The 14,235-nt window shown below is 54.0% G+C and overlaps 1 protein-coding gene across 6 annotated transcripts in view; it reads left to right on the top strand.

The window, feature by feature from the left end:
* The window catches only part of Col13a1 (collagen type XIII alpha 1 chain), a 145,963-nt gene that overhangs the window by 116,541 nt on the left and 15,187 nt on the right, over positions 1-14,235 (top strand). For 4 of the 6 annotated variants that reach the window (XM_046419650.2, XM_046419653.2, XM_046419648.2 and 1 more), the window contains 11 exons: positions 24-92; positions 1,152-1,175; positions 2,413-2,475; positions 3,440-3,484; positions 3,772-3,924; positions 4,452-4,550; positions 5,613-5,657; positions 8,207-8,248; positions 9,048-9,074; positions 9,933-10,013; positions 13,309-13,344. In XM_046419650.2, coding sequence (XP_046275606.1) covers positions 24-92; positions 1,152-1,175; positions 2,413-2,475; positions 3,440-3,484; positions 3,772-3,924; positions 4,452-4,550; positions 5,613-5,657; positions 8,207-8,248; positions 9,048-9,074; positions 9,933-10,013; positions 13,309-13,344 — 684 coding nt within the window. The remainder of the gene's footprint in view (positions 1-23; positions 93-1,151; positions 1,176-2,412; positions 2,476-3,439; positions 3,485-3,771; positions 3,925-4,451; positions 4,551-5,612; positions 5,658-8,206; positions 8,249-9,047; positions 9,075-9,932; positions 10,014-13,308; positions 13,345-14,235) is intronic. The other 2 variants (XM_046419654.2, XM_046419651.2) reach the window with 2 other exon arrangements.

Here is a 14,235-nt window from a genome sequence, read left to right as displayed (position 1 = left end):
TTGAGATCTCATCTGCCTTGTAGGGCTCCAAGGGCGAACCAGGGAAGGGAGAGATGGTGGACTACAACGGAAATCTCAACGAGGCTCTCCAGGTAGGTGGACCACAGCCCAGAGGCCAAGCCCTGGAAGTCCTCGTGGACCTGGGCCCTGACCTCCACACAGCTGCCTTGAGGCCCTGCAGCCAGGCCGTGGACAGGGCTTCAGGAAAGAGTCACTCCTTTGTCCTCTCCCCTGGCCTCCCTCTGTGCAGCCTCCAAGCAAATGGCCCCATTGTTTGTGGCATCAGGTGGCCTGGCTCTCTGTCTGAGCCCAGCTGGCCAGTTACCTGGCTCTGGGCAGCTGAGAATCAATTGGAACATCCAGCACCCACAGGGTGCTGCCCCTCCAGGGCTCTGGGCACCCTACTCCCCTTTCACAGGGTATATTCTGTCTTCCTGGAACACATCTCCTTTGTGTGTCAATTTTACCCTATTTCAAGTTCATACGCTCCCCACCTTTTAAAGCAGGTGTCTCTGCCTTGGCGCTGTGGACACTGGGGCTGGACAATCATCATGGTAGGGTGGGGAGGCTGCCCAGTGCATCATGGGATATTGAGCAGCATCTCTACCCACTCACTGCAGTGAGCACCCCACCCTCAGTTGTCACCCCAAAATATGTCTCCAGACGTGACCAAAGGTCCCCTGGGGACATAACCCATCCCAGGTCGAGAACCGCTCCTTCAAACAAATGTGTGTTTGCATGAATCCAGTCCCAAGTTGTAAAGGATTTTAAACCAAGGATCATCCCACCAGTCTCTCTCTCTCTCTCGAGTAGTTCTATGCTCTGCTGTGCTGTGTCTATTTAAGGGAGAGATGGTGTAAGCCTGAGTTCTGGGAGAGGAGGAAAGACCAAGGGAGGGCCCCAGCAGGTGGTTGCAGAATCAGGGCGAGAGGGTGAAGGGGCGAGAGACTGCCCAGGCCTGTATCATGCCTGCTGTGCTCTGTCCAGATTACAGACCTCGAGGAGAGGTGGGGAGGGCGTCGGCTGGAGCCATGGAGGCCCCTGTGAGGGTCTGCCTCCACCCTGCCCTCAAGAGGCCATGATTGGGCAGAAGGGATCTTGCAGATGGCCCTGGACTTGCTCTTCAACTAACTGCCTGTTGTTTTTCTTAGGAGATCCGAACACTGGCCTTGATGGTGAGTCTCCGCTCGCTCGCTTTCCTGACACAGGCTGGGGATGGAAGTAGAGTCCAGAAGCAAGAACTTGAATTCTTGCCTCCAGAAAGGGCACACTTGGTCCCCGGGTGGCGCTGGGCAGAGGGTGTGCTGAGCCTGGGGCAGGGGCAGGACTGGAGGTGGGCCCCTGGAGCTGCCCATGCCTGGGTCAGGGCTGCCCTCGGTGATGGCTCTTCACCAGTGCAGCTGTGTGCTGGGTGACAGTGTCGCTGGGCTGTTTACTGCTGTGTGGTGGAAAGAGCAGGATCCAGGAGGATGCTTTCATTTTCTCCGAAAGACCCATAGCAAGTCTCCACACGTCCCGATTTTCTAGAAATTGAGCTCATTATCTGCTCTCAGAAAACCAGTGAATCCCACACTGGGTTTTGCACATGTGTCTACTAGGAACAGACCCTCGGTAAACATTTGCAGTTAAAACAGACACACTAAGTTTAACTCCCCAGATGGAGAGGGCAGGCAGGACCCCAAAGTCCTCAGACTAAGGGAATTTCAATTCACCTCGTATTTCCCATTCACTTAGAGATGACACAAACTCAGAACCAAACACCACCTCTCTGACGATCCAGGGTCAGACATCGGTATAAACTATGTGATTCTGGAGTCAAGGAACTTCATTTGGGGACATTAAAATATATTATGTGAAATAACATAGAAATAAAACTTTCCTGCAAACTATTTTTTTTTCTTTGAAAGTCAATCTTAGGTATAGCCTCCAATAAAATAGATCCATTTTAAGTATAGAGTTTGATGAGTTTTCACAAATGTAAGTATTTGTATGCATGACCCCAGTCACTATAGGAAGCCCGTCGTGAGAGCTGGGCAGGGTGCTGTATGGTAAACCAGGCATCGCCTGTTCATGGACAGGTGTTTGGATTGTTTCTTGATGACCTAAGTCATGGTTGGGAAAGTCAGATTTATCTTTTTGGAGCCCCAGTGAGAAGGACCTCAAGGGAAAAGCTGTTGGCCTTGGCTGTGTGCCCCCCCACCCCAGCTTCAGTCCAGACACACCTGTGCTTATCGGTTTGCACTGGGGACTCCCTATGTTCCACACCACCCCCCCAAAAAAAAAGTTGTTTCTACTAACAAAGACGTTTGAAAATGACTGATCCCTGAAGGCCAGCCTCTACCTCAGCCCTCTGGTGGTGGGCCACCCTCCTGGTTGGAAACCTCTTCCACACGCCTTTCCTTTCTCTCCTAGGGGCCTCCTGGTCTACCTGGGCAAATAGGCCCCCCCGGAGCTCCAGGGACCCCAGGCCAGAAGGTAAAACTACCTTGACAAGGGGACAAAGACCCTGCAAGGACACTGCCTCCCTGAGCAAGGGACCTCAGAGCCACCCCTCGTCCGGTAGCCCCCACCTTCCCAGGATTCTCTGGCCTGTACTTCCTCCCATGCTCCAGGGCACCGTGGCCCTGCCACTGTCACGGCCGTGTGGCTCCTCTCAGCCCTGGGCTCCGTCATTCCTCCCTTGCTGTCTGTCGTGGGGGTCCTCACACACAGCTGGGACCCCGAGCCACCCCTCAGGGAAGGTGGCATTTGAGCCCCTGCCCACTCACCCCTCCATCCCTCGCTGCCTTTGCTTTCCTTTATCCTCCCATCCTTCGCCCATCCACCCCATGCTTTGTCTTAGAAGGACTGTCCCTCTGTCCTCTGCCCAGCAATCCCTTCCCCTCTTCCCTAACTTTCAAAGACTTCTCATCTTCCCAGACCAACTCAAAAGCCACCTCCTCCTTGAAGCCTCCCCGGCCTGGCCCATCAGGCAGAATTCACACCCTCCCTCTCTGAGACACCTACATCACCTTATCACACCTTCCTCACCTCCTCCTCCTCCCTGACCTAAAGAAGTGGGTGGGTGAAGATGCAGGGAGCCACGGGCAGCTGGGCCAGGAGGGCTGGTTCAGAGGGGACAGGGATGCCCAGGGTTCTCAAAGACAGCAGTGCAAGATTGCAGCTAAAACTCGGACCATGGAGTCAGGATGCCCTGACCCGGATCCCGGTTCCCTTCACCACTAACTGTGAGCCTTGGGTGCATACTGTGTGCTTTGAGGTCCTGATCTGTAAAAGACACAACGAAAGCACATATCTCCCAAGACTCCCAAGTGAGAATCAAAATGCTTGCACTCTGGGGAATCATGCAGAGAAAGATGCCTGTACCCAGGAAATGGTGCCTAAGTGACGTTGTTATTGTCTCTGCTCTGAGAGTCACCTTCAGTTGTTCTGGCCACAGGGGGAGATTGGACTGCCAGGCCCTCCAGGACACGATGGAGAAAAGGTAAGAAGAGCCAGAGCCGGACAAGCCTCTGAAACGGCCTTGACCAGGGTGAGGGCAAAATGAGGCTCTGGAACAGGCCCGGCTGTGCGCCCTCAGGGGATGCAGGAGGGGGCAGGAGGGCTTGGGCTGCAGCCCCAGAAGGAGCGCTAAGAGCCAGTCTAGGGGGCTCCCTTTGCCAGCTCCAAGCAAGCGGCAAAACTCCAGTCCTTGGACCCCCGTTCTGCTCCATCCTCCCCTCCCCTTTTCTCCACTCATATGCCTAAGAAGCACTACTGATGTTTCTAAAGGGACCTCGAGGCAAACCAGGAGACATGGGCCCCCCTGGCCCCCAAGGACCCCCAGGAAAGGATGGGTCTCCAGGAACGAAGGGAGAAAACGGATCCCCAGGGAGCCCAGGAGAGAAGGGGGAGAAAGGGGAGACGGGCCCGGCAGGCTCTCCGGTGAGTGGCAGGCCGGCTGGCCCTCCCTGTGCGTGACCCCTGCATGCCCGCCCTGGCTCTGCCCAATGCCAGCCGCTGCCTGAGCTGGAAACCTGGAGGCAGGAATCAGGGGCAGGGGATCACTTTATGAAGACCAGCTTCCTGACTCAGGCCACCTAACTCCTGTTCTGTCATTGTCTGTCCTTGGGAAAGTCCCTGAGCCTTGCAGAGCCTCAGTTTCCTTCCCTGGACACCTCATGGGTCTCTGGAAAAGAGAGAGTCCTGGGCATTAAACTGCCTCTTTGGAAGGCAGGCAGAGCCCCATTCCCACGAGAGGTCGCATGCAGGAGTCCTTGTCCCCTCCAGCAAGGCTGCTGACTTGATTTGGGGGTCTTGATGGGGCCTCAGGATTTTCCACCTGTGAAGTGGGTGCCCTCCTAGGCACTCGCCTTGGAGGAACGGAGCCTTGAATGTGTGCCCTAGATGGCCACAGGTGCTCAGCATCACAACCCTGAGCTTCACTAACAGAGACCTTTGTCAATCTGTAGGGTCTAGACGGCCCAACTGGGGAGAAAGGAGAACCCGGTGGCCAAGGGAGGCCCGGAGCGACAGGATTGCCTGGCCCCATCGGGCTCCGGGGATTTACAGTAAGGCGAGAGGGCGGGGTCCTGAGGGTGTTGGCAGACTGCTGCAGTTGAAGCCACATGAGCCACTAGCCTAGGGTGCCTGGCACTGTGACAAAGCTACATTAGCCCCGAGCCTGCCCACCCAGCCTAGGGGGTCCTCTTGACGAGCAGCTACTGAATTTGAGTGCACACAGGGTTCTAGTCTCCTCAGCACACAGCACGGTGACCTCTGTCTTTAGGGCCAACCTAGTTCTAAGGTGTAGCACCTTGGACCTGGACTTTCCTTCTTGGGGTGGAAAGAGCCTTAGAGGCTGATGTCCCTCAACACATCCTCTCCGGGGTGGGGCAGTGTTCATTTCCTATGGCTGCAAAACAAATCACCACAAGTTTAGCAACTTAAAACTACACACATTTACTGTCACAGCTTCTGTGGGTCTTTCCTGGGTCTCACAAGGCTGTGATCAAGGTGTCAGCCAGCTGCAGTCTCAGCTGGAGCCAGGGGTCCTCTCCCCAGCTCACTGGCTGGTGGCAGAATCCAGTTCCTTGTCATCGTAGGACCAAATCCCTCAGCTCCTGGAGGACAGTCCCCTGCCACCTGGCCCTCCCTGTGGTAGGCAGTTCACAGTATAGCAGCTTATTTCTTCAAGGTCAAGATCAACAAGAGGGTCCCTAGTACAGCAGGGCAGAGCCGTGTGTGTGTGTGTGTGTGTGACATGTTTGCAACACAATCTCAAAATGTCATATGTTTTCGTGTATAACAGGTACATGGTAATTGTAACATGCTCTCAGGAGTGACATGTGCCCTATTCTATGGCTGACAAATGAGTCACAGGTCCACCCCAGGGTCTGTCCACTGCAGGACCACACAGAACAGTAGTCCCTTCCCCACTCTAGAGCCTCAGGGCCTTGCAGATACTGGTCACAGCACCCACCCGCTAGCAGTCTTCCTCCCACAGCCTCCAAGGTGTTCCGTGCTGACACCTGGACCAGCCTAGTCCAGGTCCAGTTGGTCACAGATTCAGGGTCATGCCTGTGCGCTCACACTGGTGCTGGCACTCACGTCCTGGTGTCTTGTGCCCACAGGGAGAGAAAGGAGAAGCTGGAGAGAAGGGTGACCCAGGAGCAGAGGTAGGTCATACCTGCTCTTCCTTTAGTGACTTGGGCAATGATTTGATGGAGGTCTCATCAGAAAGGACAGACTCTCCAGGGTGCCCAGCATCTCTGTGCTCCAGGGTGAAACTCGCAGCTGATTGTCAGGAGAAGGGCAGAAGCAAAGCACGGGCTGGGCCTCCTGAGCAGCACCCTGCTAGGCGCTGAGCCTCCGAGCTTGGCTCTCCTCCAGCAGCATCTCTCCAGGGTTCCCAGAGCACCTGCTGGGTTTGGGTTTCTACAGACAGGAAAATAAACAGACCTGCTCCTGAGGCAGCCCACAGTCCCCAGTCCTGGGCACGAGAGGGACGGCCACTCATAACCGGGCGAGCATCTCAGGTTCGGTCTTGACGACTTTGTAGGAGTTCATCTCAAAGCTTTAGAGGAAGACTTTCCAGAGAGAGACAGGTTCCGTGAGATAGTGAAGAGAAGAACCGCCAAGTGGGGGGGAGTCAGGGCAGAGACAGGTGTCAGGAGATGGGAGAAAAGTGGGCACCTGTGTAGACGCAAGGGAAAGCCACGGAGGTCTAGGTTTGCGAGGGAGAGTCCACGCGTGGTGGGAAGACCTGGACAATCCAGAAACCCCCTCAGAGCAAAGGGAAAGGCCACCAAGCCTCTTCCTCGCTCCCCTCTGAGGTTCCCTCGCCCTGTCACTTTTTCTTTTCTTTTTTTTTTTCTTTTGGTACCAGGGATTGAACCCAAGGGCCCTTAACCACTGAGCCCCATCCCCAGCCCTATTTTGTATTTTATTTAGACACAGGGTCTCACTGAGTTGCTTAGGGCCTTGCTAAGTTGCTGAGGCTGGCTTTGAACTCATGATCCTCCTTGCCTCAGCCTCCCGAGCTGCTGGGATTACAGGCTTGTGCCACCGCACCCAGCTCCCATCACCCTTTAGTATCACAGCCCCACGTGGATTTAGTGAAACAGACCTGACTGTGTAATCCCATGTATGTTACTTACTTAGAAATGGATAACCTCCTAAAGAAATGATCCTAAATCCAGAAAGGGCCTTATACACAAAAACATCCTTCCCAGAAGAACTTAATGTAAAAATTAGAAACAGCCCATGTTTCTAACAAGAAGAAAAGGATTGAATAACTTATTCTAACAATACGAATAGTAATAATGGCCCATGTTTGAGAGCTTTCCTGGTGACAGTGCTGCTGCCAGCCCTGGCTATATAATATTCGTTTCCATTCCACTCAGGAGAAATGGATTCCATGTTAAGTAGAAAGAAACAGAAAACCCAATTATATTTATGTATTTATATGTCATCACAAGTACATTCAACTACATATTATTCAATAAAAACATGTAAGGAAATTTTTAAAATATTAGCAGTGCTTCTCAGCTAGGTAAACCAATGATTTCTTTTTGTTTTATTTCAATTCTCTTAAATTCATAACATATTTTAATGAGTTTGTGCTACTTTTAAAGTTTCATTTTTAAAATAATTGTACAGGTAAAATTCTTTGAATTTTAATCCATTGCAGATTTGTATAACACTACTGTAATCAGATCTGTGTATGTATTATTTATAATAAGAAAACAAAGTAAACTTTTAAAAAGTAATTTCCAAAGATTGTATTCCCGACAAGGAGACTAGGAGGAAGCTGAATGAAAAGCCCACAGGTCCAAGGGACATTAGGGGTCTTCCTGTGTACCCAGTGCAGCGTGGCCTGGCAGAGGGGTCTTCAACCTGGCCATAGTCTAGTGATTCTATCCCTGGCAGAGGTGAGGCACCTGAGGAGAATCTTAAAGCTGAGGGGTGGGGTGCCCAGCTCAGTAAGGGACAGGCAGTGGCTGACCCTAGACAGTGGGTGTCCAGTTTCATCAGAGACAGACTCCGCAGTGGGCACCATCTCTGTAGAGAAGAAAGTAGCCTGGGCTCCTCCATCTTCACCACCCAGCCAAGTCCTCTTCCGTTGAAACCTGCCCTTGAGGGAAACGGGATCCACAGTCCCTGGATTATCCTTCAGAAACATCCCAGCCTTCCCCCCATGCCTGATAAGCAGTCTCTGCTCCTCTAAGCAAAGGACCTCAAACTCAAATGCCTGCGGGGACCAGACCCCCCACAAATGAATGCAAGATGTCTGAGTTAAAGACAATAGGGGGTGGTGAAGACTGGGGTGAGCCAAGGATCTCATGCCTCGCCCCAGAGGGGCTGGGCCTGGGGTAGGGGGCGAGGGGGCTGCATCTTGCCCCCTTCAGGAGAGCTGTTCACGCACTGAAGTCCTGATGAACAAGGCATGAAAATAATTCTACTAGATTTTCCAGAGTTTCAAGAAAATGTGGGAGAATGGATATTTTAGGGCCATTTCCTGGCAATTTTTTGCAACATCGTGCAGGCCAGTGGGTTGCAATGGGTTTCTGACCTGTCCTGGGCCTTCTTTTGGGAGACTGTGTGCTGAGCTGACCTCCAGGGAGCAGCCCTGTCCCCCTATGGCCTCACAGTCCTCAGCAGACCCCGGGCTGTGTCAGGAGGAAGGACCACATGGTGTGTAACTGGGCTCCCCTTTGGCTTCCAGGTTCCTGGGCCACCAGGGCCAGAGGGACCTCCTGGACCTCCGGTAAGTATGGACAGCTTATTGGCAAAATTTCAGTCCCCTGTGCTCAGGTCCCTAACCCCTAACCACCAGCACCCAAGGTAGTCACTACTCTGCTTCCCTCCCATGTTAGACATGCCATCCCAATGACACCGAGGAGCCTGGGCGTGGCCTGGTTCCCTGCAAACTGTTGACCAGCATGGCAGCCCTGGGCTTACTTTGTCACTAAGCTGTGCCCGACATTTACATAATCCTTTGCCATCCAACATCTGTTCCTCCTCTCCGTCCTTCCTGGTACCCAACTGGCAAGAAAACCAGATTAAAATGAAAAGTGACCCATTAAAACCAGCCCCACTGGATTGGCCTTCCTGTAGTTGCAGAAATGTACCTGTGGGGCCCCTTTATTTTGCACCTAGAGGCCCCCCAAGCACCCAAACCAACAGATGCCAGCCTGTACCTCTGCATGGTTCACAGTGTCACCTGTTGTCATTGTAAAGTAGTGGTAGCAATAACGACACTAGTCAACATTTACTGAAACTTACCATGTGCCGGATACTATTCTAAGTACTTTTCATGTGTTAATTTATTCAGTTTTTGTCCGATTTCCTCAATATTCCCATGGGGGCCACAGTTTTTCTGTTGGCTCCTGGCTGGGAAAGGCTGGCTCAGACCCCACCCAGGAAGCCCCAAGCATGGTCTCCCGGCATTCCCTTCCACCTGTCATGGACAGGGCCTCCAGACCACACTGCATGCGAAACCCCTGCTCTTCTGAGGTCCAACAGAGTTGCAGTTCTAATGCACCTTGTTTTGATTCCAAATGTAGGGACTCCAAGGTGTTCCTGGACCAAAGGTGAGAAGAGGTTCTGTGACAGGGGCGGGGCCTGGGGTGGGGGGGCGGGGGGGGGGTGCATCCGTTAGAGCAGAAAAGAGGGAAAGTGCTTCAGGAACCCCACCAATCCTTCTCCCTAAATGGCATCAGGTGACACTCCATCCAGCGGGGTGCCATCAACATTCAGCACTGACGCCTGGCATGCTGAGGATGCAGGATTTTCCCATTCATGCATACAAAGTGACAGGCTAGATCCTTAGCCAATGGTGAGATCCTTTTCCCGTGTCACCTGCCCCACCACCATCCACTCAAGCTCTGGAGGAAGACAGGTGGCAGCCAAGTGTGGGCCCTCCCCAGGGCCAAGCCCGCGGGCTCAGTTTAGTGAGTTTCTCCCAGTCTCCTCCAGAGCATTTCAAATGAATAAGGGGGGCCGCAGGCTGTTGGGATGACAAGGCCCCTTACTCCCTACAAGACATCCTTCAGGGGACTTTGGGACGTTTCTTCTCCCAGCTAGTTCATGAGCCTTGGTGCCCTGGTGGTAGAATATTCCAGGCATCTGCCAGCAGATCCTGTAGGATCCCAGTGTTCCTGCCCTGCAAACGGTCACCTATGTCAACGCCTGACCTGGAACTGCCCTGTGTGTTGCCTCCACTCCATGCATCCCTTGTCCCTTTGGGCAACTCAGTGTCACCAGAGGATGCTGAGGCGCGACAGGGTGGTAGATCAGGGATCCTTGGAGTCTCCGGCCTGCCACCTGTGGCCCAGCCACCCCCGCCTCCGCCCTCCTCTACAAACCCCACCCTGTCTCCAGACCCCAAGAGACAAGCATGGGTTGTCCAGGACGTGCCCTCTGTGACCTCCTCTTTCTCCTTCCTCCAGGGAGAGGCAGGACTAGATGGAGCCAAAGGAGAGAAGGGGGCCCAGGGAGAAAAAGGAGACCGAGGGCCTCTGGGCCTACCTGTAAGTATCTCAGAGCCAGCAAGACCACTGTAAGGAGCCCAGGCAGGTGGCCCTATGGGGCCGGGAGCAGGTGGGCAGGGTCCTGGGAGTAGCCACTCGAAAACTCCAGGGTCTCAAGTTTCGAGCGTTTGTACCAGAGCCCCAAGTGGCCTTCCTTTCCCACCAGAGAAAACCTTGGGCTCTAATTCCCTTTCCTAGGGTCTCCTCCAGGTGTTCTGGGAAAATGAAAGCTAAACAAGACAGGGCCCACCCAAGGCAAGTCCAGGGGAGAGGCAGACTGGCCTGAGGACAGCCCCAGGACCTGCTTGTGCCCAAGGCAGGGCCATCACAGCCTCCCTTGGGAGCCGAGCTTGGAGATTTGGGAAGAGTGAGACCATGAGGATATTCTCCATCTCACCTGTTTTCCCAGAAGGACCCCAAAGAACCCCTGCTTTCCCCTCTTAAGTACTAGCCACAGCAGCAAAGCATGCAAAAAGTCCTGGTCCCAGCAGGTTAAGGCCACTTGTTCCCCAGGCTCCAGAGAGCTCTGATCTCAGCCTGCCCAGGGCTCACGGCCCCGTTCCTGGTGAGGGCTTCTCAGAAGGTACCTTCTTCTCTAGAAGTAGGGGCTGGGCCAGATGAGTCCCTTTGGTCCCAACTCCAGTGGCCTGATGGCCTTTTACCCTTCAGTGTGTCCTGGTGACCATGCCACAGCCCACTGAGATTGTCACTCTGGATTTGTTTTGCAAGTGCTGGAAGGAGCTTTAGTGCTCCATCTCCCTTATGGTCACTTGAGGTCACATATGAGGCGGGGTCAGAGGCTGCTTCTCCACTGAGGCCGCAGCCTTGTAAAGGGACTCCTTTCAGCTACTCAGACTCCTCCGGCCCCACCCCAGGGAGCCACGGAGAGCAGAGAACACGGGCAGCCCCTTCCCCTGGCTCGGCAGAGCCTGAAGCTCTGGTCCTATAATCTCAGCCGCCCAACAGCAAAGCGAAAGGTGTAATGACACCCTCATGAATGCAACGAACGTAAGGTTACTGAAGCAGCTGATTTGCTTGAGGTGCTACAGAAAACTAATGACTTTAGCAGACATTTCCCCATGTCGCAAACTGCATCCAGAATGATTAAGTATGTCCCATGGAAGCACCTTCCTTCCCCTCAACCACAGACCTCCCCTCATTCACCCTCATGGCCCTGACCTCCCCAGAGACTGTTGGAGAATTTAGTCAGAGTTTGGCATGCCAATGGCACCGTGACTGCACAGGTAACAGAAACAAAGAAAGTGCCAGATGAAGGACAAAGTCCCCAGTCTCTGTTTAATTCTTCAACTTTCAGTAGAGCCATGGATCAGAGAAATATCTTGCCCAGCTTAAGAAAACTGTAGAATAAGCCTGGTCTGAGACTGCAGGTCACATGGGCTCCGGGGGTCAGTAGGGAGTGATGGCACCTGTGATACCCCAGATGCCCAAATGCCTTTTCCCTGGGGAGCAGCCCCTTCTCAGCTCAGTGGGTGGTTGCCTTGGAGGAAGGAGCATTTCACAATCTTTCAATTTTTCAAAGGAAGCTGGACATCCAGGATGCTAGCAGTGCACTGGAGTCACCATACCATTACCTGGGCCCAGTTGTAGAGACTGGTTACATTGGGCCACGCTGGAGCCTGGGCCTCTGTATTATGCAACTTCACCCCAGAGGATGCTATGGGCAGCTGGAGTTGAGGACCCTGGCTCTGGCCTGTGAGTCATGGTCAGTCCCAAAATGATGTGATCCTAACTCTGAGAACCAAGTCCCCGGGGGGTTCTATCCAACCGGGAGAATCCTTTCCTGGGGAGGAAGCAGCCTGCTGTCCACCCTTCTCTGCGGGTTTCCTCCACCTTTAAAATCCTGAGGTTGAAACCAGGCATGGTAGCACACACCTTGGGAGGGAGCATCTTGGGAGGCTGAGGCAGGAGGATTGCAAGTTCAAGGTCCGCCTCAGCAAATTAGAGAGGCCCTAAGCAACTTAGCAAGTCCCTGTCTCAAAATTTAAAAACAATAAAAAAGACTGAGTGTGTGGCCCAATGGTTAAGTGAGTTCAGTCCCCCAGACAAAAAAAAAAAAAAATCCCGAGGTTGAGGCCCTCTGGAAGCAATCTCCAAGAACTCAGCCCTTACCAGTTAGAGTACGGCAACAACGACCTCCTTACTTTCTGGCTTGTCACATTGGAATCTTGAGAGAATGGCCCCGGGTTTTCCTAGATGGATCACAGGACAGCTTCAGAGCCTAGCATTGGAGCAAGAGCCCCTTCCTACCATGGATCTTTGGTCAGCAAGGAGTGAGGCAGCTGCCGAGCAGACGGCTCTGAGCAGCACCCATCTGCCCACCCCTTTGCCACAAGGGACATGTGACTTAGGCCCATCATCCAGTCAGCTTTTTCTATAAAAGGGTGCTTGTCTGGGAGCGTAAGGATGGTTTTTGAGTTTAGGTCAGGTTTTGCAAACTGTTAAGTCTCAGAAAAACGTCAGGCATTGTTAGTGTTATCATCACGGGACCAACTCCTCCCACCAGGCCAGCTTCTACTGGCTTTCAAAACTCAGCACTGAGGCCAGTCCCAGCTCCGTGTCCCAAGGGCACGTTTATGTGCTGGAGACAGCTATGATGGCACACCCCTGTAATCCCAGCAGCTCAGGAGGCTGAGGCAGGAGGATCGCAAGCTCAGTGTTAGCCTCAGTAACTTAGAGAGGCCCTAAGCAACTCAGCAAGACCCTGTCTCTAAATAAAATATTAAAGTTGGGGTGCTGGGGATGTGGCTCCGTGGTTGAATGCTGGAACTCAGAGCTGGGTCCCTGGGGTTGGGGAAGGGGGTCCGATCTCAATAGATTTGTAAAAAGAGGCTGGGAAGACCCCTCACCTGGGCCACCCTCTGCGTAAGCCTGTCCCCCCCCCCCAGTGAAGCCCATCCTAGGAAGAACATGAGGCTCCGATTCCAGAAGCCTCCCCAGGATTTCCTTTCTGATGCCCCTTCCCTGGAGCACTGAAAGCCCTTGAGAGAGGGGCCTGGAGAGGGGCTGGAAGGAGCGAGGGCACAGGGTGGACCCGGGCAGCCGTCAGCCTTGGTCCCTCCAGCCTGCTCACAGCTGGCCACAGCCTCGGTGTCTCCATGCTTTTGTTGGTTTCCATGTAAATGCCGCTCCCTGTCCCCCGTCGTGTTGAAGTGCCAGCATTTATGTCTGTCCGAGTCACCGCTCTACTCACCTCTTCCCTCCCTGTTGTCCCCTTTTTCTCCCCCCCCCATTCCGCCCTCCCCCTTCTCTTGGTCAAACTGTGCCCTTCGTCCAGGGAGCTTCAGGTTTGGACGGCAGGCCTGGGCCACCGGTGAGTGTCACTTCTCTGTTACCCCTCACCCTGTCCCCCATGCCCAGCCTGTGACCCCTCTGTCTGTCCCACTGTGGCTTGTTTCCCCTGTGAGTCGTGCCTTGTCCCTTGTAGGAAGGTCCCATCCACGTTTAGCAGAAGTGTTTTTCCAGGCCTCTGGACCACAGGCGCTGGCTTGGTCTGAACTTCCCTGTCCCCAGTCTGCACCCAGGGACCCCAGTCATGCCAGGTGTCGGGCACGGGAGGCTGCTCCAGCACCCACCCGGACCTTGAAGGAATGCTGAGCTCACCCTGGGGGTTTGGACCCGTCCCCAGCAAACACGACCGTGTCTATATGTGCCCGTCACTCTGTGTCGTCTTCATGCTGTGGCTCTGTCCATCTTCTGTCTGCCCATGAGGGCTTCCCAGTCCTGTGCAGCCACCAGCTGGTGCTGCGGGGGAGGGTGGCATGGAAGGGTGAGGAGCTGGAGAGCACAGAGGCCAGTCCCAGCTCAGTGTCCCAAGGACACGTTTAACCACACCCCTGCCAGTGACAACACCATCACCCAGCAGGCCAGCAAGGGGGAGACCCTCCGATCCCCTCTCTATTTCTCAAGATTCCAAAAAATGGGCATGCCCACTCCTGACCACAAGCACTTCTGCTTATGCCAAACAACCAAAGTGTCCTTCCGGCCCCCTCCCCGAGCATGCTGCGAGGTCATCGGAGCTGTGGTGCTCCTGGCTGATGCATGGTACCTCTCATGGGGTTGGTCACTGACTGTCAAGGGCCGGGAGGCTGGGCTTCCTGCTCAGGAGCCATCCCAGAGCCGAGCGTGTGCCCAGCCTCTTCCAGCCACTGAGCCCCAGCTCTGCCTTGTGGGTGGGGTGCTTTCAAGGCCACATGGCCATGTC

The sequence above is a fragment of the Marmota monax genome, unplaced genomic scaffold (assembly GCF_021218885.2).
Source record: "Marmota monax isolate L192 unplaced genomic scaffold, Marmota_monax_Labrador192_F-V1.1 WCK01_AAM20220418_F8-fsc00019, whole genome shotgun sequence".
NCBI classification, from domain to species: Eukaryota; Metazoa; Chordata; class Mammalia; order Rodentia; family Sciuridae; genus Marmota; species Marmota monax.
The sequence above is the reverse complement of the archived record's forward strand: the minus strand, read 5'-3'. Positions and strand labels throughout refer to the sequence as shown.